A 23112-nucleotide genomic window follows, 5' to 3' on the forward strand; every position below is an offset into this window, starting at 1 on the left:
AAATGCTGTACGCTCTCCTTCATATGTGGAGCATAGCTTTGAATTTTTAGATCTGTGTCTCTCTAGAGCCAACGAAGCTGGAGAAAGCCCGTGACAGGAAGGCAAGAAAGAGGTCTTACGGGATAAGGAGGTTGTGAATCAGATACGACAACCAAGAAGTGGGGAACATTGGAGGTGAAAGGTTTAAGCAGGGATGGGGTAAGGGGGAAGAGTGATGAGAGAGTATGGATAGGCTAACCAAAACCAAGGCTGCATGGAAACCCCGCGCGGGAACCCACTGCTCTGTAAGCTAATTTGTTTGATTTTTGTTATCGTTGTTCTTTGGGACAGAGTCTGTCTATATAGCCTGGCTGTCTAGGAACTGTCTATGGAGAACAAGTTAACTCTGAACTCACAGAGATCCTCTTGCTTCTGCTTCTGCCTCCTGAGTCCTGGGATTAAAGGTGTGCACCACCACCCTGGCCTCTGGCTAGGTTTTTTTTAGTTCCTCTCATCTTTTAAATTATTATTGTTACATACATATGTGTGCACAAATTATATAAACCTGCCAGCGCTATTTTGTTGTTTGCACATATAAACTTTCAAGGCTGACAATTCTGCATTAGACAACCAATAAAGGAGTTCCTTCCTGGGAGAGGCTAATTCTTCTTATTATTAGTTGCCAATAGTTCCTTGTCTAGGGGTGGGATCCCAAGACTTTCTTTCTCCCCTCAACATTAACATGTCCATTGATATTGCCATTGTCCAGTTTTGTTTGTATTGGAGACTGTTTTGCATCAGATTTCGTGGTATTCTGGCCCTTACAGCCTTTCTGTGCTGTTCCCTGAGCCATGAATTCAGGAGCTACGATGCGGATTATCTGATGGCATGCTCAATATGATCTTACAATCATCACAGCATCAAAACATTAGATATACTCTAAATGTTCTTTTTAACAGGATACAAACTGCGATAGTGTGACCATTGAGCCATCTTCCTCGTCTCTTCATCACATGGCTGTACCTCAGTGAACAGCGCCACGAAACCAGCTACAAGCATTGTGAACACACGCTCTACTCTGGACGCCAACTCCTGTACATATACCAACAGGGTGGGCGTCTGAGAGGCACCCTGAGCTCCTTACTTCAGAGGACTACCCTACTAAGGGGATTCTGGGAAATATTTCCCGCCCTTCTCCTAGAGTCCACCACGCAAAGCATGCTGGGGACCCTAAACTGCAGGAAGGAGGGGCTGCCTGTTGGTTGCCTTGGCAACTGTTCACGCGGACAACGAGCGTGAGCTGGTCGGTTAGGGACAGTAGACTAGTTGCCACAATCTCTAGCAGCCACTGCCTCCCGGTTTGGGAGGGTTGATTGTGGAAAGAAATTCAGCAGTGGGGGCAGAGGGAGGGAGGGAAGCTGGCCAATCACAGAATGGCTGGAAATCGAGACTTTAGTAGAGCCTACACTTGAGGCCTTTCCTGGGAACCTGGTCCAGGCTGGGTCCTTTGGAAGGAACTCTGCAAGATCCCTGGGGATGGCAAGCGGGGGGGTTAGGGATGGGAAGGTGGGGAGGGGAAGAAAAGGAATGGGGGAAACTTTGGCAAAGCTTAAAACAGTGCTCACCCACACTCTCCCACTCCTGTAAGCCAAGGTTTTGACAAAGCTATTTTTTAATGTGCATGATAGGATCGGGAAAGAGCAGGAGATGGGGGGGTCGGAGGAGGAAACAGGCAAAGAAAGCTCTTAGGATTGAAATCAAGGATCCAACTCTGAAGGGTGAAGAAGTTAGGGAGGCTGTTTTCTCTTGTGGCTGAAAGTTTTGACCACCGTTCTTTCTGATCTCTGAATCTCCATCTTAATCACACTGGAATGTACCTCTAGCCGTGTAGCTATGGAAAGGAAAGGAAAGGATGGCCAGATGCCAATGCGAGACACGAAGATTACCCCTGAGGTCCAGTCTAGAAATACGCAGGGCTTTTAGAGATGTGGCTATATCAGACGCACTGCCGTCCAACTACAGGGCTTTGACACACTCTCCCCGTCTTGATGTTCATGCTTGGTACACCTTTTATCAAGCCTCCTTGATCAACCAGCCACACTGCTGGACGGCCCCTGCTGGGAGGACATCCTAAGAGGGACATCACCGAGCTCAAGTTTTCTTAGGTTGCTTTGTTACCCCCTAAACAATCACATTATTCTCTTCCCAGGATTGTTTCAGAGACCTAGTGACATACTGAGAGCAATTTAGTCTTGATTTAGAGAGAAATTCCTACTCACAGGGCTTTGAGAACCACTGAGGAAAGAAATGGTTGGAGGTAATTTGTGGTCGCAGCCTGTTGCTACCATACTGTCCTCTCTTCCACATTTACCAAGAGAGATTCATCAGTTTGAGGGGGGAAGGGGGTACCAGTCTCTATGCCCTCTCTTTACACGAGTGCCCTTAGTCCGTGCTCCTGGATTTAAAACGAGAGTCCTGTCAGTTACTAGCTGAGCGGCCTTAACCAAGTCATTTCAGTCCTTTCCTGCTTATACCAAGCTTTTGAGTGAAACCCTATGAACCAAGGCCTTTCTGGCTCTTCTCAGAGGCAGGTAGCTGATGTCGGGGATAGGGAAGGAAACGTGACCTGAGAGCTAGCTCTCTTTTGTCACCAACTAGAGTGGCCTAGAAAGAAAAAAAAAAAAAAAAAAGCAGGTCATCTCATGTCATGCTGCATTACCTTCAATCCTGTCAACGCCAGCACGGGCCTCAGTTTCCTCGTGTGAGTGGTCGGCAGCGGGGGGGGGGGGGGGGGGGCTGTGATTCATAAGAATCAGTAAGCTTCATGGAAGTTACACCACCGTTTCGATGCTGCAAGCGCTATAACATGGGTACTCTCATAGAAAGCAGCTTTATGGCGTGGTCTAAGAGCCATCAAGGTCAGAGGCTGAACAGTGAACCTGGGAGCTCTGAGCCAAGAGTCTTTTGCAGTAGGTGCATCCCCGAAGCTATTTATGCACATAGGTAACCCCCGTAATCTAGGATGACAAGATGACTTCAAAGTACATAGATGTCATGCTGCCTTACCTCCAATCCTGTCACCTCATCGTCAGCCCATGGCCCCAGTTCCCTCGTGTGACTGGGGGATTCTGAGTCATACGAAGGTGACCTCAAAGTACTCGTCCCACGGAGCCTACACACAATGAGTGCCCAGTTTTACCTTCTCCCACTGCCTATCTTAACAGGGACAAAAGCCCAAGTGGTGGGGGACACTACAACGGAAAGAGACAGCCACAGACAAATTCGTCAAAAATATACCTTCAACTTTCTCAGAAAGGACATAGCAAGAACATTGCTAGGACTCCTCCTGAGGCCAATGGGGGCCCTGGAAGGTTAATGTCTAGTCGTCTTGGCTGCAGGTCTGCCTTTCTTGTGGGTAACTGCACCAATGTGGGATTTTTTTTTTTTTTTTTTTGCAGAATGCACAAGCCTCTGTTTCTACACAAAACTCTCTTGCCTCTGCCTCCAACCTCACTAGCACCCCACCCAGGGAGCTTTTAAGATGAGTAACCCCTCCACCTTCAAAAGCCTCTTCTTAGGATGAGCCACACATCCTTGACTCGAGCATGGTTCATCCGACGAACGTGTCCCACCCTCTCGTGAACATATAGAGCTGGTTGACCGTGCTTGGGGCCCCCGCAGATGGGAAAGCCTTGGGAAGGAGTGAGAGGCATGGAAGTCAGAAATGCCTTTGAGCACCCCATGCAAACTACTAATGGTCCCATGTCTCAAAACATGCCTCTGTGTAGGATTGTGTACGATTTTCAGAGAGCGCCTCTAAACTCTGAAAAGCTTAAAGAGGGAAACAGAAGCACAAGAATAGGAGAGTCGGGAGAAGAGAGGAAGGTGCACTCAGCTTCCCCCCTACCCCCGGGGTGAGAGTTAGACCCCCGTTTGTTCCACCCATGTTCCCTTAATTGCTTTGTGCCAGCTTTTTACTATGGTAAAAGCTGGCTCTGCCCTTCCCTTGATAGAAGAGATCACTTTTTTACTAGCAGGCCTTCTTTAAAAGCAGGGCAGCTAGTTCTTACCTCCGGAGCAGAGTCATATGAGAGTAGACTAAAATGAGGTGCAAGTCGGGGGATACAGGAAATTAGGAAAGGCTATTCAGGTGAGGAATCCCCTCATGACTGTGTTGGTCAAAGTACAGCTGAGCCTAGTCCTTGTCCGTTTGGGAGACGAGGTCTCTGCCATGACTTGATGCTGGCCCTAAAGTAAATGGAGGATCCTGGCTCATGCAGCCTCCTGTGTATATATGGAGACCTGTTTAGGGAGTCAGACTCGCTGAGTTCAATCATCAATAGTACCTAAAATAGCCTAGGGGCTGCCATTTCTCTCCCAGCATGGCTTTTCTGAGGACCATCGGGCAGAGAGCCAGCAGAAGGTGACCCAGAAGTCATACCCACACCCACTCCAACATACCCCACCCCCAGTGAATACAGTCAAAAACTGACAGGGAAGTTTTCAGGGATGAGCAGAGAGTCCTACTCCTCAGAGAACTTCAGATCTCTAGACTGGCTCTGCTAATCGGCTTCCAGCTGCACTGGTGATGGGGACGGGGATGTTACCGGTTCACTAATGAGAGGGAGAGACCCAGACAGGTGGCACACCCTCTTCCACGTCCCTTCTTGTTTCTTGTTTTCCATTGCCTTCATTATCAGAACACATTCTTCTTCTTCCGGGATGGACAGGAGTGAACACGTTAGAATGATTTCTATGGTGGGTAGTTAGTTTCAGGTTTGTATCCAGAAGAGAAAATGGGTATCAGGGATTTCTCATTTGGGCCTGCAGAAGTCAGGGAGAGAGAAACCACAGCTTGAGTGCACGCAGCAGCACGCAGCAGCATGCAGCAGCACCAGGGATGACAGAAGAGGGGACAATGGGGAGCACTGCTAGGAAGCAAAACAGGGTGCCAGGCAGTAACCTCAGTGCTCCCCAGGAAGTGCTGCCCAGCCACTGCAGCCTGCTAAGAATTCATGAGAGGCCTAGGGTGACAGAGGCTTTCCCAAGCTGAAACCCCTTGCAATGCCTCCACTCAAAAATGGAAAAAGTACCCACTAGGTACCTAGAGGGCCAGGTGGTCCAGATTTCCCAAAACAAGACCCAGAAGAGCTACATTTGACACTGTTTAAGCAAAACCCAAGCCTCTTTCAGATTGCTAGTTGCTGGGCATAATTGGAGCCATTGAAAAGTGCGGGGGGTTGGAAAGTTTTCTGGGTAGTCTCAACTACTTGCCACATAGACAAGAAGGCTGCCACCCAGCCCATCCCAGCCCCCTATAATCGACTCCTACTTTGAGGGATCCTTAGGAAGTTTAGCGTCTTCCCACCTAGACCTTGGAATAGGTTAGAATTCCATGTTATTTAACTTGAGGAGTACACTGAACCACAGACTAAAGTCTCCCCTCCCCTGCCATTCAATGTCCCTAAATTCTAAGTTAGGTCCAACCTCAAAGTCTAAATTTAGCTCAAGAGTTCTACAAAGATATAAAAATCACAACACTACAACAAAAACCAGTGGATAGAGAAGTGTTTACTCATTACAAATTTCCTAGAGTGAAATTCAGGTCCAAAAAAAAAAAAAAAAAAAATTTCCTTCCCCTTATAGGTTAAAACCCAAAGAGATGAAAAATGACAGTATTTTATTAGCAAAGTTATTAATGATACAAAGTAATGGGTTTTGTTGTGACATTTTCATACGTGTATCTAATGTATTTGCTCACCTACCGGACACCTGCCCTGCTTTCCTGTCCCGCCTCCTGTTGATCTGTTTCTCTTCCCAAATAATGCATTCCCTCTGCTTGCTGTCACGTCTTCCTTTAAAAAATCTAGACTCCGCACATATGAAACAAAGGTTTTAAAAGTGGAAGGATTCAACCTTAAGCATTCACAAAGAACCCAGAGGTGTGTTAAAAGGACAGGGGAAAAAGCTTACTGCCCAGCTTATCACCCCTCCCTCAACAGCCAGACCCCTGGGCAGCGGAAAAGGCTTATAAGGTTACTCTTGAAATGTGGGGTTCTTCTACCCACTCCCAACGTTTCAGTTAAGCCGTCCTGTGCTCTCCAGAACTCCTAGGATGATCCAGAGAGACAGCCTCACTCACCCTCTTCTCGCCGACCACGGGGAAAAATCCCTCAAATAGCCTGCAACTGCTGGATGCCTCCAGAGTCTCATTTGGACACTTTTTTCTGAGGTGCCAAGACCCCAGCAGGAGTGCTCTGGCATCTTAGCTGATGGACGAAGAGAGTGGATAGGGAAGGGAGAGATGGCCCCAACCCCCACCAAGCAACTTCCACGGTGTCGCTTTTTCTCTCTTAAGTGCTCTGTCACTCCTTGTGTTCATGGAGGCTGCCGGGGGGGGGGGGGGACACAGCTGGATCAACGGTAACCAAAATGTCTGAAATGTCATCTTCTCCATCCCTCCCAGCCCACTCCCATCCCTCACACCTATGCACCAGGTTGTCTTCAACCCTGAGAAATTCTCCTCCAACCTAGAAGGCTCACCGAGGTTTCCCCAGCCATGGCTGCCGTCCACTTGAGATGACCCTGGCCTTTGGGACCCCTATGTTGCTACAGCATCGTTTTCTATACCTGAGGCAACATCTCCTCTCACACATCCTCAGGACTGCTCGGGCTGGAGCAATGTTGATCCAGACTGGCTCGGCTCTGCTTCTGTATTACTGTTTGTTCCTTGGCCCCTTTCCCACAGGAAAGCAGCCCACAGTTGCTGACACCCAGTATTGTTCCCAGTTCTCACCTTCTCCTTGCTTGCCCACCCAGCACGTGCCTTTTATGACATGTTTCTCTAGATGCTGTGTCTTGGCATCTCCCATAGTGACAGACAGCAAACCAATCAATCAATCATGCTTGGTCTCAGGCTCTGGGCTTTTCTCCCCAAGGAGGTGGCAGCCATTGGTCACCCAATGCTAGCCCCTCTCCCCTCAATGGGTCTGCTGTCCACCCAAGAGGCCTTTTCTCAAGACATAATCTACACATTCAAAAAAAAAAAAACAAAAAAAAAAAAACAAAAAAAAAACAAAAAAGCTGTGCTCTTATTGTCTCAAGAAATTCCCTGCCACCCCAACACTTTCTAAATCTTCTGAAGGTTTATGGTGTTCTTCTGTTCTTGGATTTCCCCAGTGCCCACAATCTCAGGAGTCAGGCAGGCTCATGGGATAACTTCCGGTTTTCACAGGGTCCCAGTCTGTTGTGTTGACTGGCCACCAGCTCAAGGGTATTCTAGCACAGTTCCAACCTCTACCTCTCTTCCGGTCATGTTAATCTGTCCACCCTTGACTAGTCTCACGGAACTCCTTCATCTCTGCTCTTCCCGCCTCCTGCCTCCCTCATCTTTAAAAAAGCTCCTCTCCATAGCTGGCCATCTTTTCTCAGTATTCCTGGCTACCTCACTTCTGAGGGCAAGACTGTTTTGTGTTTTCTCAACCATACCCAGTGCTTTCTGGGTCTCCCAAGACATGTCTGGTTCTCCAGACACGTCTGCCCCCTGGGAATAATAAACCATTCAAAAAATGACCTCTCTGCAAACTTCAGGCTGTACATTGATGTCATTGAGTTATTCCTCTATCCCAACCCAAGAAAATAGCATATTCTCTGAAGGGCCCCGATTCCTTTTAATGCCATTGCTCACTGATAAACAAAGCTTTCATGACTCCAGAGTCAGAAGTGATGGAACACACAAGCCCACAAGCTCATGAACAGGGGACCAAGTCTGAAGGCCTAAAGAATCAGGAGCCTTTGGGAATGCTGGGGGCTGGGGGAGGGAATTCATCCTATCCATGTGCTCCAGACACTTGAAAAATTACCCTTGAAAATGCTCACATCAGACTTGGCCGAGAACACAAGAAGGAAGGGGCAGCAAGCCTATCTTGAAAGTGCGGTGGGGGGGATGTAGGGGGAGGGTCCGCCTGCATCTTGTCTCCAACCTCTGTTTTCTCTAAGGTGCTGCTCTGGGAGGCTTAATCCCCTGTTGTTCACCTGACCTTGCAGCCCAGGCTTCCTGGTAATTCAGCTACTAAAGAATACGGCTCTGAGCTGCTGCCCCAAGCTACCAATGCCACATTCCCAAAGAACCCTGCTCACAGGAGTAGGATAGACCATCCGCCCACACAAGGGCCCTCGTTAAAAGCCAACCGCCACATAACCTTAGAAGTACTGTGGGGAGCTGGCAAGGACAGAGCCTGTTGCACTCTTGTGAAGCCCACCACACACACACACAATACTCCCAGAGCCATAGGAAGCCCGTCATCCACACACAACACCCCCCCCCCCAAGACTTCAGTTTTTCACAGGAATTATTCATCTGGACTCGAAGCCAGTGAACAAGATGTTTCGGTTTGATGGGGCTTACATAAAATATCCCTTTTTGTCCAACTATACAGTCTTGGGCCCCATCCACAGTTCTATTAATAGCACATGTCACAATGCAGGTATTACAAAGTGGGCTGCTGTCCTATTAACTTTTCCAGGGGGATGGTGGGGGAAAGATATGAACAAAGGCCTGTTTACCTCAAACAGTACCAGGGAAGACTAATGATTCTACCAAAAGTCCAACTTGGCAAATGTGTTTATGGGGCTTATGTACCGTGCAGAAGCGGAAGGTTATTTACAGGATGGTGAGGCGTGTCCCTCTACCCCCCCTTCCTCACCCACCCACCCAAGACAGCTACATCACTGCGGAATTCCACCCCATTATGAACGATGAATTTCTAGGAGCTGTATCCCCTTACAGTTAACCCAATTGATTTGTATACAGTCTAGCATGGTCCATGAGCACAAACACATAGTAGGGCAGAGCAGAAGAGACTGCTGCAATTTGAGGTGAAGGTTCTACGACCCTCCTCCTTCCCCCTCCTAGAAGTTCCATTAGCAGTACCGTAGACCCCTTTATCACTGTATTCTGCTCAAGTTGGTTGACTATTGGCAATCGGGCCCCCCCTCCCCAGGTCACTTCCACTCCAAAATAGCAAATGTTCCATCTTAGAGAAGAAAAGACAGATAACCCGTGTCCAACCAAGGCCAGAGCAGGTAGTTCATGGGGTGCAGAGGGTGACTCTTAACTTACTGCTGTAATAATAATAATAATAATGTCCTAATACAAAAGCAAAACTCAAGGAAAGGGAGGGCTTATTTTGGCTCACAGTTTGAGGGCACAGTCTTATCATGGCCGGGAAGTCCTGCCGACGGGCTTGTGGCTGGTCAGGTTGCATTCACAGGGAGTAAAGAATGGCAGATGTTTGTCTGGCTTTCTTCTGTCTATACAGTCCAGGACGCATGGCCACAATTAGGGTGGCTCTTCCTGCTACAACCTGAGCAAGAGAGTCCTTAGAGGGCATGCCCACCCATCTAAATAATCCTTCCCAGCTGGGCCTAGATGCTTGCCTCTCCTAAGGCACTCCAGAAACTGTCAAGCTGGTACTCAACACTAACTACCATGTCAGGGCCTTTGAGGGTGGAAGAGTGGTGGGTGGTTCTCCAGGGATAACCGCACCTTAGAGGCAAAGATTAGATGGGGACAGGCTGAGGATGGGAGAGGGAGAATAAAGAAAAATGGGACCAGCAAAGGAAAAAAAAAAAAAGATACCCCATAGGCTGGGTTTGGCACAAGCCTTTACTCTCAGCACTAGGGAGCAAGAGACAGATCTCTGAGTTTGAGGCCAGTCAGGGCTACATAGTGAGACCCTGTCTCATACACATATGCACACATTGTGTGTGCACTAGCACACACACACACACACACAGAGACAAGAAAAACCACCACCATATGATTGATTGTCTGGGTGCCAGTCCTCATCACACACATACCCCCATCAGAGGTCTTGTTAGAACAAAGAGATGCTGCTCAGTTGGTTCATAGAGAATGAAGTTAACACCGAATCATCCTTCAGAAGGAGAGTAGGAGAGCCTTGTGACCATGGGGTGCTATGATCTGGCCTTGAGGTGTGGGGGTGGGGGGGAACGCCTTAGGAAAGCCTGGAGAGGAGTTTCATTAGAAGGGAGAGTCAGGGAAATCGTTGCTGCCTGCATGAGGGGAGCCCAAAGAAGGAGGAAGGAGCATTCAGAGAAATCCTTTGACCAAAGGAGATTTTCTGACTTTCATAGGTTCTGGGATGGGGTTGGGGGGTGGGGTGGGGCTTGCAGGAAGTCTCACATCATGTGATTTAGTCTGGCTTATTACGTCATGTGCCAAGGAGCAGGGTACTGTGTAGTTATAAATGTATAAATTTATCTTGCAGCTGTGAGGGGGCGGGGCTTCTCTCTACTCCTCCCCCTCTGAAGACCTACATACTCTTAACATTCACAGCAGGTACCTGCCAAGGACAGCGGGTGTGTCCTGATTCCTGAGGGGACTAGTTAGAGGGTCTGTAAACTAGCGAGCATGGTGCGGAACAACCCTTTCCCAGCTTCCGCATGCTTGACCACCTGCACATGGCCCTCTGCATGGTGTCGTTTGGGGCTGCCTGCTTTTGAAGTTTGAATGAACGAGATCATATTATCTGTGCCTGTAGGTTTTTGCTCCGTGTTTTGCTTGTCATGGTCACCCACGGTAGCACCTGTCCCCCGTGTCTTTTTTCTTCCAGTGCTATGCACTGGCTCCTGAATGAACCACAATGTATCTGGTATCATTCTTGGTAGGTATTTGAGTGATTCCTGGAAACCAGTTCCTCTGTCCTTTATATACATAGAAGTTTATATACCTACTCCTTATAACCGACACGATGGGCAGTTTGTAAAAGGATCTTGTGATGGGTTTCATCCAGGGTCCTGATTTTATACTCTGAACTGAAGTTCTTTGTTCTTGGTTTGGTTTGGTTTGGTTTGGTTTGGTTTGGTTTGGTTTGGTTTGGTTTGGTTTTTCGAGACAGGGTTTCTCAATGTAGCCTTGTTAGTCCTGGAACTGTAGACCCGGCTGGCCTCGAACTCAGAGATCTGCCACCCTCTGCCTCCAAGCCCTGGGATCAAAAGTGTGTGCCACCCACTACCTGACTTCTTTACTCCTGTTTATACAGTTGCCATGTTAGGTTTCTGTAACTGACAAAACAAAACAAAACAGCCCACCTGAAGTAGTAAGTTGAGGGGAGACTTTTTTGACCCAGCCCCGCAGGCTTCGGTGCAGGCCTGCGTGGCCCTGCACACTCTCAGAGGGTTGGGTCCAGGCCTGTGTGGCCCTGCTGCTTTGATCTGTGGCACTGTGAGGGAGGATGGGTATGTGGCAGAGCAAAGCAAAAGCGCTCACCTCTCGGTGACTGGGAAGGAGAAAGTGAGGAGCTGTGGGGTCTTGTGGGGTCAAGAGCAGGCTCCTACTGACCATTCACCAGTCCTAAAAGGTCTACCAATTCCCAACCACCACAGGCAAGCAAGCCCTCATCACATGACCTCAGGGAGGACATTTAAGATCCAAATCATAACAGTTGTCTATTAGCAATTTGTTTATATATTCTTGATGGGGGGCCTCCAGCCATGAAATGAATTACAAAACCCAGCAGGCCTTCCTGTTCTAATTCTGGTGTCAGCTTCCTTAGGAATAGATTCTTTCTGTATCTCATCTAAGAAATCATCCAGAGGCTGGTCTCCTGACTGACCTGTGGTGCTTTCTTCGTGGTTTTAATACGTACGAAGATGATTTTCTTTTGTAGCTGTAAAATGGGCATTCAGTTTCTCTCCCCTTATAGCAGGAGCCCAGCCCTCCTAGTTGAAAAATTCTTTCATTGTTTTTGAAATTAGTTATTGAAGGGGTGGGGGCACACCTCTCTCTCTCTCTCTCTCTCTCTCTCTCTCTCTCTCTCTCTCTCTCTCTGTGTGTGTGTGTGTGTGTGTGTGTGTGTGTGTGTGTGTGTGTAGGCAGGCCAGAGGACAACTTTCGATTTTTCCATTCTACATGGGTTTCGGTGCTAGTCTGCTCACCTGCTGGGTTGGGAGGCCCAGTAGATCTTTCCTTCATTGATCTCACTGTTGCCTGTGTACCAGTTCCACTTTGATTCAGTACGTAGCTCTATGACCTATGAGAAAGCGAGTCCTCATACCTTTGTTTTCTTTAAGGAATGATCTGGCTCTTCTCAATCCTTTGGAATCTCATAAATGTTAGAACTGGGTTGTCTAGCCACATTAAAAAAAAAAAAAAAAAAAAAGTCTTTGGGTTAGGCTACAGCACTCAGGAGGCAGAGGCAAGTGGATCGATTGTGAGCTGGAGGAACACAGCAAGTCCCAGGCCAGCCAGGCTACATAGTGAGACTTTTGTCTCGAAAAACAAAAAAACAAAAACAAAAAACAAAAAAACAAAAAACAAAACAAAAAACAAAACAAAAGAACAAAAACACTTTTGGCATTTTGAATGTGTCTGTGGTGACTCCACAAAGCAGACAGAAGAAAGCTGTTAACCCTTACCACACTCCCTCCCATCCACAAGTGGTTTGGTCTCATTTAATTGGTAATGACCTTCTAGGGTCAGTTTTCCTGGTAGAGCTTTTCACATCTCAGACTAAGTGCAGGGCAATCTATATACTTCCTTCTCCCTCTATTTCACCCCCATCTTCACATTTTATCGTCCTCGTGTGCAAGGCGTCATGCCATATTCTGTATGGTACCCGTGAAGTCATAGTTTACTCTGGGAAATGTCTATTTCTGCCTGTATGTAAATATATGCAAATATATGGAAATACGCAAGCGCTTAGGTGAATGTATGTCACCCTGATTTTTCTTGCTTGTCTGAAACACACACGTGCTCACCCTGCCTGGTCCTCTGGCTCTTATATATTTTTAGAATATACATTTAAATACATTTTAATATACATTTTAAATAAATTTTAATATACATATTCTATATTTTAGATATTTAAACCCATACATAGTTATTTAAAATATACAACTATAGGCTTTAAAGAGAAAGCCTGCCCATGGGTTGGGGAGAGACTCCTGTCACCTCGTGCCTGGCTACTTCCTTTAGCCTTTCCTCTTTGGGCTCCTGTAATCTGGATGCTTAGAACAACATCACCCACCTGAGTACCATCAGCACCACACTGTGAGCCTGCAGATTCCTTCATATTCTTCCCAAAAGCTCCACCCCATTAGGAAGAGTCTGCTTCTGTCATAGACTCAGTGTCCTCCCTTCTGGTTGGAAATATGGGGTCAGAACAGGAAGGAAGCCAAGAGGAGTTGTCACACACAGTGAAATTAACACCCACAGGGAGTCACTTCCAAAGCCCATGCTCCCTGTTCCCACGTGATGCTGTTTCCAGCAGGTGATAGGGTACATTCACAGGAGAAAAGCACCACCACCCTCAAGGGTGAGGGCTGTGTGACCAGGCAGAGTCGCTCCAAGAGAGCAAGCCTCCCATGTTAAAGGCATTAGGCTTAACTCTTTCTTGGGTGGAGGTTTTAACATTAGAATGAAAGAACAATTTGCCTCTCCGTCTATGTCAGGGACACGTGTCCCTGAGGGAAGCTTGGAGACCGCTGTTTAGGGGCACAACTGTAAGGAAGACTATTGGACAGCTCTGAGCCTCAGAATCCTGGAGGAGAGGGGCATCCTGCTGCCCTCCTTTCCCTGACAGTTTTATTCCTTACCTGCTGTTTCCCTTGAGATCCAGCAGCAGAACCCACCTGTCTAATAAGCAGGATGAGAAAGGGCAGGCGTGAAGAATGGAAATTCCGGCGCTCTTTTTGCTTCTCTCTGGACTGAAAATGGACTGATGGTGGGATCAAGCCACTTCTCCTCTGAACTCTCAGAGAGAAAACAAAACAAATCAGGAGAGCTCCTGCTTGCAGAATGAAGGATTCCTGGATGGCATCCAAGGAGTTCCCACCAGGGTTCTTTCTGGGTGGAAGCCCTGATTTTACATAGCTGTTTTGTTCATTTTGTTTTGATTAGTTTTGATGGGCGGGGCCTACCATAGGGACTTTCAAGGGCTGCTTATGCTCACAGTGGGGATGGCAGTGTAGCTAGCTAGCTGTTGAGAGAGCAGAAAGTTAGAAGACCTCTGAGACAGGCCTGCTGTTCTGAGAGGGCCAACTCCTAAGGCAGGAAGGAGATCTTAACCAAAGGCCAGCCTTGGGCTGTATCTCAGCTGCCTTCTTTTCCCCGTGGCAGCCAAACACTGACAAACTGCTTCATTCACACGAGACACAGCTGAGGCCCCTCACGGGTTGGCAGACACACTTTAGGAAGCCGGGACCAGAAGGGTGGGCATTCGGCACGTGGGGTGGAGGTGGGCAATGCAACAAGAGAAAATGAAGACAGTGGGGAGCAATGAAGAAGAGGGTGTAGGGTGGGGTGGGGTAAGAAAAAAACTGAGCTGGAAAGCCCCCAAAGGAGGGATAGAAAACTTCCCCAGTGGTCCATGACCAAGGTACCATAGTTCTGGTGGCAAACTCGCTCTACCGGGTGTGAAAGCACACGTGGACAAGAGGGGGGAGTGGGCAGAATTTCGAGTTTGGAAGTAGATCTAAGTTTAAAAGCAGGGCTTAATTTGGGATAAAAGTAGTGTTTATCTACTTACATGAGAATTTAACAGAGGGCAAGGGGTTCATTCTCGTGGCAGCTGTAACGATAGATGATAGGACCATATGTCCCACGCAGTGAGGAATTTCAGAAAACGTCAAGAGAAACCCATCTTAATCACCTTCAAAGTGAACTGATGGAGGAGAGCTTTATGGAGTTAATCGGGGAAACCTTGCAGAGTGGTATGGGCATAGAGCCCTAATCTAGAGCCACAAGGCGGATGATAATCTCAGAAAATATCTGCAATCAGCCAAGACCTAGGTCCTTGGATGGATAAAAGACCTCTCTTTCACAGTGCTTCTCTGGCCGTCCTGGAACTCACGCTGTATGTAAACCAGGCTGGCCTCGAACTCACACGGAGATCCACCTGCCTGCCTCTGCCTCTGCCTCCCTGCCTCTGCCTCTGCCTCTGCCTCTGCCTCTGCCTCTGCCTCTGCCTCTGCCTCTGCCTCTGCCTCTGCCTCTGCCTCTGCCTCTGCCTCTGCCTCTGCCTCTGCCTCTGCCTCTGCCTCTGCCTCTGCCTCTCTGCCTCTCTGCCTCTCTGCCTCTCTGCCTCTCTGCCTCTCTGCCTCTCTGCCTCTGCCTCTCTGCCTCTGCCTCTCTGCCTCTGCCTCTCTGCCTCTGCCTCTCTGCCTCTGCCTCTCTGCCTCTGCCTCTCTGCCTCTGCCTCTGCGTCCAGAGTGCTGGGGTTACAGGCGTGCACAGCCATGGCGAGGTTCAGATGAAAGAACTCTTAAGGCAAAACACAACCCAGAGGGGAAAGGACCCTCAAAAATGATGAGCTACCCTCTAAATAGGTACTGCCCCCTGAAAGACCAGAGCCTCTTGCTGTGAGTGACAAACAAGTTCCCCCAAATGACAAAATTATGATGGAAGGGCTTCCTATGCCTTACCCAGCTGGGCCACTGCCTCTGAGAGGCAAGTAGAGCCCTATAGGGAGACACTCCTCTCTCTCTCTCTGAGTAAGCAGTTTTACGAGTTTCACACATAGCAAAGGGAAAAGGCTGAAAATGGCCTGAACTCGAACATGTCTTTAGGTTGAATCTTAACTGTGGCCTGTCCTGCATGGGGAGAAAAAAGAGCGATCTTCAGGCACTAGAGTAGACTTTTACGGTTTTTTTTTTTAATTGACCCCCAAATAATGAGGGCCCAGCAAATCAAAGATTCTGACAAATCTACCTTGGCAAAAATAAAAAATAAGGCAAAATAAATAAGATTACTAGTAATAGCATTGGGCAGTGGAACCCCAAGAATTTTTTTTTTTTTTAATTTTCTATTTTTAAATGTGATTGTCCTCACCCAGAGCAAAATGAGAGCTGGGTTCAGAGCGCCCCCTAGTGTTGATGCATCAGAGGTGGCTGACTAGAGGCGCTGAAAGGACAAAAGGCAAAGATAGAAAAACCATACTAGGAAAGATACATTCATTGTATGTACTCACTGCCCTTGTTATCAGGGACACTGTGATGGGAAGGATGGCCCATTGTGCTGCAGTTGGGTGCATCGGAGAGCTGAGCATCTGGCTAAAAGATGGTGTTACTCTGGTCATGTGATGCTTCTTGTGAAGAAAGCTGGAACTGAGTGGACATGCGTGATGTGCATGCATTGAAGCCTTCTCTGGAGAGATCTGAGAGAAGGGTCACCCTGGGGTGGGAGGGAAGTGGCAGAAGAGAACATTTTTGTCTGGAGCTCCTTAGCCCCCGAATTTAGGCCACCTAAGCATATTACCTGCTGACATGAGAAGGAAGTTCTCCAGGAATGACTCCTCTCCCCCCCACCCCCATACATTATCCAATACTAGGTGAGGGTCAAGCCTAAACACATGTACATATGAGCAAGTAAAGGGACCCATCAGGTTGTATTTATAAATGTATACACTTATAAATAGATACAAATATATTCACATTTTATAAATGTATACATATATACATATAAGTATATACACACACATAAATATACATATATATATGTATGTATGTATAACCCTTCTCTGAGAACTTCCTACTGCCAGGTTCCACTCATAGGACAGTCTAATTACTTTAACAGCCAAACCCAGACACAGCCCTAAAGAGTAAAAAAAGCCCAAGCCCAGGACTTGTAATCCCACCAATCCCCCCGCCCCCAATGCTTTATAAACCCTGTCTTCTGCTCAGTTCTCTGCTCCTTCTCTTCTAAGCAGTGGCAGATACCCACCTGGGTTTCCCCCGGCCCCAATCTGTGTGAGGGATTTTTTTGTGGGGTGACTTTGTGGTAACCCTTGGCTCTCAAGTACCAAAATACCTTTCCCCTCAGAGCTATAACAGTTATATATTATGTATATAATACACATGTATGTATGGAATAATAACTAAAGGACTATGGAATTTGGGGGAGTAACATGGGAGGAGTTGAAGTGACAAAAATACAGTCCTAGATCTCTCAAAAGGATAATAAAAAATTTTAAGAGGGAAGGTAAATATACATAAGAAATACATTTTATTTTATTTTAAAAAACAGGTTTATAGGAGTACAGAGATGGAATCTCCTTAGTAGCTTTTCAGTCTGGAGCCTTATTAGAATCTGGCTGTTAGTGAGTTTAGGAATGTTCCGGTAAATTAGTGATTGTGAGTATAGACCCCATGCTCGCCTGGCGGAGAGCACTGAGGACCAGGGCAACTCCTGTCTTCTTGTACATAAACACTGAACACCCTAGCCTTGGTGGGGAAGGGGTTTAGGGGTGCTGTGAGGCACAGTGGTGGATCTGTTTGCATCATGTCCCTATCCTAGTCCTGGAACTTCTCACCCTGGCAGCTCTACAGGTCTGGGGCCTAGTTTTGCGCTGTTTCTTGAGACTGGAAGAGGAAGGGGTGGGTATGAGGATAGCATTTGGCTGCACACGGTAGTGAGGACTCGAGAAGCATTGTGGCCTAGAACTGTAACTCTGGCACAAGAGACGCAAGGAAAGGAACCAAAGGAATGAGGGTTTCTCCAGATGGCTCCCAGGTCGAGAGCCTGAGCTAGGGCCAGGAGAGGACCCCCACCCCGGGAAGTCTGACAGTCCCAGTGACCTGCCTTCCAGCTGCTCCTGCCTCCAAAAGCTGCTTTAGGCCTTGACTCATCTTTTTACTACAGAAGATGAAACCATAATTTAAGGAAGCCAAGGAAAACACCCCAAACAACTTTTTCCTCTTACTAATTTGGCCAGAACTGTAAATAAATCCATTTTCCTTCACCAGTTGGGTTCCTAGACTTCTTTTAGAATGCTAGAAACTAAGAAATTAAGAAAGTAAGGTGGTAGGTTATGAATCTGAGTTTCTAGTTCACGTGAAAACAAACGAAAACCTCTGGAACATTACTAAACTCTCTCAACAAGTGAAACGCTGTTTTAGAAGAGCCACCCGCTCCATTTTTAATCTACTGCTCTGAAGACGGTGACTCAAACTCATCAGGTCACCTGCTAGCTTCAGAGAGTGGCTTCTGTTTGGAGCCAGTGAGGTACCTTGATTCCTGGCAGAGTCATTTCAGACCTGTGTTCCAGGCCTCTGTCCATGGCATCAGCCTAATGCCCGATCAAGTGAAGCTTTCTAAAGTGTCCCTCCCACCACACCCCTCATCTCCGACTGCACATCAAGGCTGGCGTGGCACAAATGGAGGGATTTTACAATTTATCAAGACCTGAGTACAGGCACAGGCCACCTGCAATGTAAACTGTACTGATCCATCTTCGTGATTGGGTGAATATAGAGGAACGAGACATGTAATGTGAACTCCTTCATTTCACAGATGGGGGAATGGGGGAAACTGAGGCCCCAGATGATGCAGAAGTGGGGAAGTAATCTTAATCTCACTGAGATCTGGCTCCCAGAGGGAACTGGCTAGTGAGGTTTGGGGGTAGGATAGGGGTGGTGGCCCCAAGACAAGGGTCCTGGAGAAGGGGATGGTGGGGATCTCTGAGATGCAGTTGTGCCTGATAGGAGGGCAGGGTCAGAGGGAGTTTCTTGGGGGGAGCCTGCACGGCTGGAGAAGCCCTGATCGGTACCAGGGCAGCAGCCCAGAAAACCAGAATAGGGAGGAGCCCTGGAAATCCACTTGGGCACAACCCGTCTGTAAGAGGCTTGGGCCAAGACAGAGGCATTTGTGAGTGTCTTCTGCACCAGAAGGGCACACATGAAGTGGACCTGAGCAACTCCATGGGGAACCGGAGAAGGAACAGCACCTGAAAAGGTACAAGGTTTGCCAGAGCTGGCCAACTGTGGCAAACAGTGACCTGGGCACAGGTGGCGCCGTTATCATCATGTAGGCTGCTAACCTCATAGGATGGCATGGTCCTAGGGGATAATGGTGGGAGAACAGGTGGCATTCTATGCCCAGCGTCACCTACCCAACCTGAAGGTTTGAGGTATCATTTTACATGTCACTTAGGTGACCCTTGGAAAGATGACTTGAGTTGTGGGCCTTGGTTTTGAGAAGGAACCGGCCTCATTCAGTGGGTAGTGAAGGATCATGCTTTGAGAGGAGGGCTGGCCACTCCTCTCGAAGTGACTGGGGTCAGGGAGGAGAAACACAGTAGCTTCCTCCTGCAACATATGAGGCTGACCAAGAAATATGATGGAGGGCTGAAGTCATAGGCCCCTGTTCCATTTTTTTTCCTTGCGTACCAAGGTGTGACCACTTTGTAGATGCTCCCACTGGTTACAGAGCCGTAAACATTGAGGCTTTTTTTTTCCTGAGGGGGGTGGCTCTTCTGATTCATGTGATCCCCTCCAAGCCCCCCCACACTCACACAGCAGGTGTTCAGCTTGCCTCCTCTGCCACAGAGACCTCAATTTTAGACTCATACGTGGCCCTCAGGTCAGAAGCTTGCCTCAGAGGCCTTAACTACTAGGCTCACTTAAGGGCCTTTAGGCCAGAGCCCTCGCTGGGGAAATGGAGCAAGTCCATGACTCTGCCCGGGGAGACAGCAGTGACACTGCCAGATAGCTCAGGGTCAGTGTCCTCATCTGTGAAATGAGGGAGTTGGACTAGAGCCAATGGAGGCCTGAGCCCTCCCTGTCTCTGTGTAGAGCAGAAAGGGGGAGTCTTGCCTGAGGACCTTGGGTGAGTCAGTGGGGCCAGGTATGGCAAGAGTTCAGCAGAAATAAGAGGTTCCAAGTTGGGACTCAGGGATTTGGGTTAGGCTCAACCTCAAATGGGACCCTTGTAGTTATCAGTATGGTGGAGCTAGGGGAGGGTGCGGCAAAGGGCCAGGTTGAGAAGGGAAGGTACCCAGATTCAAGAGAGCAGCCCCAAAGGGCTCCTTTGGCTGCAGCAACAGCATGCCTCCCAGCATGCAGGTAGCTATGAGGTGCCCTTATAACTGTGGTTGAGATGGTAACAAGCCCCGTGGTCCTCTCGAAGGTTCCAGTCAGCTAGGAAGAGTTGCTCTGGGAGCCTCCACAGACAATGAGCAGCTCCGAGCTGAGAAGGGGGTTCTATTCCCACATTTAATCTAGTGAGCTAAGGCCACCCCTCCTGTCCCTACGTCTGTCCTGATCTAGTGCTGGGGCTGGGGTGGTGGTGTGTGTGTGTGGTAGGGAGCTTTCCTTTCTTTCCAGGTCAGGACTCCCAAACAAACCCAAGAAGCACAACAGATTAGCAAGCTGCCCCAGGGTGCATAGCCTAGGCAGGCACTGCCAAGGCTGCAAAGGATGCCAGTTGGAATGGGCGTGGATCTACTGAGATAGGTGCCTCTAGGGCCTGGGTGGTTGGGAAGATACCCATCCATGACTTATTTGGTTTCAAGTCTTGGCTGATGGGTGTTTAATGCATTCTCCATGAATGATGAAACACAAGGGACACGGATCCTGGCAATCACGCCCAGGAAGGACTCTGTACCCACACTAGGCAATGGGGTCTCTCTGCACACACAGAGAGGCCTGTCACAGTTGTCAGGCTCAGACAGGCAAGCTCCTTGCTCCAGTCAGGAGTGGGGCGAGGGGCTCCCGTTCTCATGCAGGGATCCTCCCAGCCTCCCAGCTTCCAAAAGCAAATGTGAATTCCTTGGGAGTCTTAGAATTTTTTGTATTTCATCTACAATGTTCTTACCTTGACAAGAGGCTAAAGAGCAAGGGTCTTAACAGATATGGGACCAGCAGGAGTCCTCTGAGGCAAGATGCCACCTTTCCTAAAGCTGAGAAATGGGGTGCATGCATCCAGAGTCCCTCTCTGTGGAAGCTGTTGTCATAGACTTTTATCTATGGAAGAGCAGCAATGACATTGGAAAAGGTTTTTCTCTGCACTCCTAGCTGCCCTGGAACTCTCTCCGTAGACCAGGCTGGCAAGAGATCCACCTGCTTCTGCCTCCTGAGTGCTGGGATTAAGGGCATGGGCCAGCCACCACTGCCTGGCCAGTCTTTCTTTAGCAAAGACTCAAGCCAGCCCTGACACAGACTGTAACCTCAGCTGGAGTGTGGTGATTTTCCACTAGTGGGTTGGGCCTCCCTAACTGGAAGGCCAGCCCTCGCACCAGGAACAGTGAGGAGTTCCTTAGTTAGCAGAAGTAGGCCTCATGGCTCATGGTCCAAACAGGGTTTTGGTCCAGTCCCATCCACCAGGGTCCCTGGGCTTGGTAGGAATGACCCCAGGCCAGATCTAAATCACATTGGGCCTTTGGCCAAGGATTTTGTTTATGGATATGCCCTGAGGGTCAGCACCTTTTACCTCCCAACATAAATAATAGATGGCAGATACTCCATCTTCACGATTCCCAGAGAACTGCTGGGGAGTTGGGGGGGGGGGGAGGGGTCGGGAACGACACAACAGCTCTGCTTGTGCAGAGCACAGGCAAAGGGTCGGAGAAGTGGGCTGTGTGGCCCGGGGAACACTTTGTATCCTTGCTACCTCTCCCACCAAGTTAATTGTCCAGATCACGGAACTGGGTATTAGGACTATCTTGTACCTCACTGGTACAATTAGGAATAATTGGGGAGGAAGACGGGGCTGAGAAAGGCCCAGCTGGAGCACGATTAATTTAATCCCTACCCTTCTGTTCAAGCAGCTCCCCTTCCATGAAAGCTTACTATCGTCTCCATTTGCCACTGTGGTAAGGACACAATTCAGGATTCCCACCCAGAGTGAAGAACCTAGTTCAGGATGCAACAACTGCTTGGGGAACACTCCTGACCAGGAGGTTGAGTCGGCCTCTTTTAGACGTAAGGACTCATAGGAGAGACTAAAACAAAGGACATCTAAACCACTAGACTGGTTTAGAGGGCCAAACAGGCCAACTTCAGGCCATCACACACACAGACACACTCCACCCCAGGTTCCCAGCCCGGGCTTCCATTCAAGGTCCCAACCCTGCACCCAATTCCTCCGAAAGCCAAGGAAGCAGAAGCAGAGGTAACCCGTGGTCTCCTAAACCATTTATTTCTCCCGACTGGAAAGTGGGCATCGCTGCGGGTGGATAAACACAGAACAAGGCTCGTGCAACAAGGCTCGAAGAACAGCGGTGCAGGTAAGTGAAGCCAAGGAAGACTCAAGCGAAGGTGGAACCGTTCCAGCCCACGTTGGCTGCGTTCATGTCGTAATAGTTGATGTAGATCCTGAGAGAACGAAAGCCTGGCTCAGCTAAGCACGCGGTCTCGGAGAGCGTGCTGCGTGCTGGTGCCCTCTGAACCACCCCCCACCTCCACCCCGCCTGCCGACCTCCCTGCCCCCCAACGCACCGGTCCGGGCTGATGCGCAGACGATCCGACAGCAGGCCGCACAGAAGCTTGCTGTAGTTGCGGTTCTGGGCGCCACCGATCTTGCCGATGCTGTGCAGGCTGCAGAGGGCGCAGGGGTCGGTCGTGCCACTAAAAGTCATGAGCTGGTCCGGGACCACGTGCACTGCGATGTACTGGGTGGGGGGAGGGGCGGCGAGGCGGGAGGGACACAAGACACGCGGTTAGCCCCCTGAAAGACTTGACTACAGGGCCACCGGTCTTCCAGAGAGCGCCACCCGCCACCCGCCACCCGCCGGCCCGCCTAGGCTTCCAGCCCCGTTCCTGCTCACACGTCGGGCCGGCCCACCCCACCCTCCTCTCTCCCTGGGTCCCCCCCTGCAAACCTGTGCCGGCTTGCCGGTGGCCTGCGCCAGCTGCTGGGTGAGCTCGGAGAGAAACCCCTCTGGCACGGAGGCGCGGGGAATATTGGTGTTCACGATGAACATAGGCATGGTAGCGGAGAGACTGCGAGCGAGGACCGGACCGGAGGACAGAGAAAAGCGCGCGGTGTGACCCAAGCCAGGGACCTGAGCTACGTGACCCAGCTCAGTACCGCCCCAAGCCGGTTGCCGCTCCGCCCCTCGCTCCGCCTCCACTGACGTCACGTCCCAAAGGGGCGGTGACTTGCGCAAGCGCACTGCTTCTGCAGAGGTCTTGGTGTGCTTCTGGTGTTACAGGAAGTATATTACATGGGCTCCTTGTTTCCTAAGATAGAAACGGAGGATGCATCATTTAGTAAGCTAGGTAGTGAGGACTTGACTAGCGATTAGGTTCGTCGAGGCATTCCAGGTAGATGCTATCTAGATTAACCGTGTAGTAGGAGCAAGTTCAGGTCGGAGAGATTTCTGTTCCAAGCAA

The 23112-nt window shown here is 49.1% G+C and overlaps 1 protein-coding gene across 1 annotated transcript; it reads right to left on the minus strand.

The window, feature by feature from the left end:
• Nucleotides 1–21890: 21890 nt before the first annotated feature.
• Mif (macrophage migration inhibitory factor) lies at nucleotides 21891–22846 on the minus strand. Its single transcript, XM_034524426.2, has 3 exons — nucleotides 22599–22846; nucleotides 22216–22388; nucleotides 21891–22092 (listed from the first exon to the last, which is right to left on the minus strand). The coding sequence occupies exons 1-3, from the start codon at nucleotides 22704–22706 to the stop codon at nucleotides 22026–22028; spliced, it is 348 nt and encodes a 115-aa protein (XP_034380317.1). The 5' UTR covers nucleotides 22707–22846; the 3' UTR covers nucleotides 21891–22025.
• Nucleotides 22847–23112: the final 266 nt, after the last annotated feature.

Source organism: Arvicanthis niloticus, chromosome 20, assembly GCF_011762505.2.
Source record: "Arvicanthis niloticus isolate mArvNil1 chromosome 20, mArvNil1.pat.X, whole genome shotgun sequence".
Classification (NCBI taxonomy): domain Eukaryota; kingdom Metazoa; phylum Chordata; class Mammalia; order Rodentia; family Muridae; genus Arvicanthis; species Arvicanthis niloticus.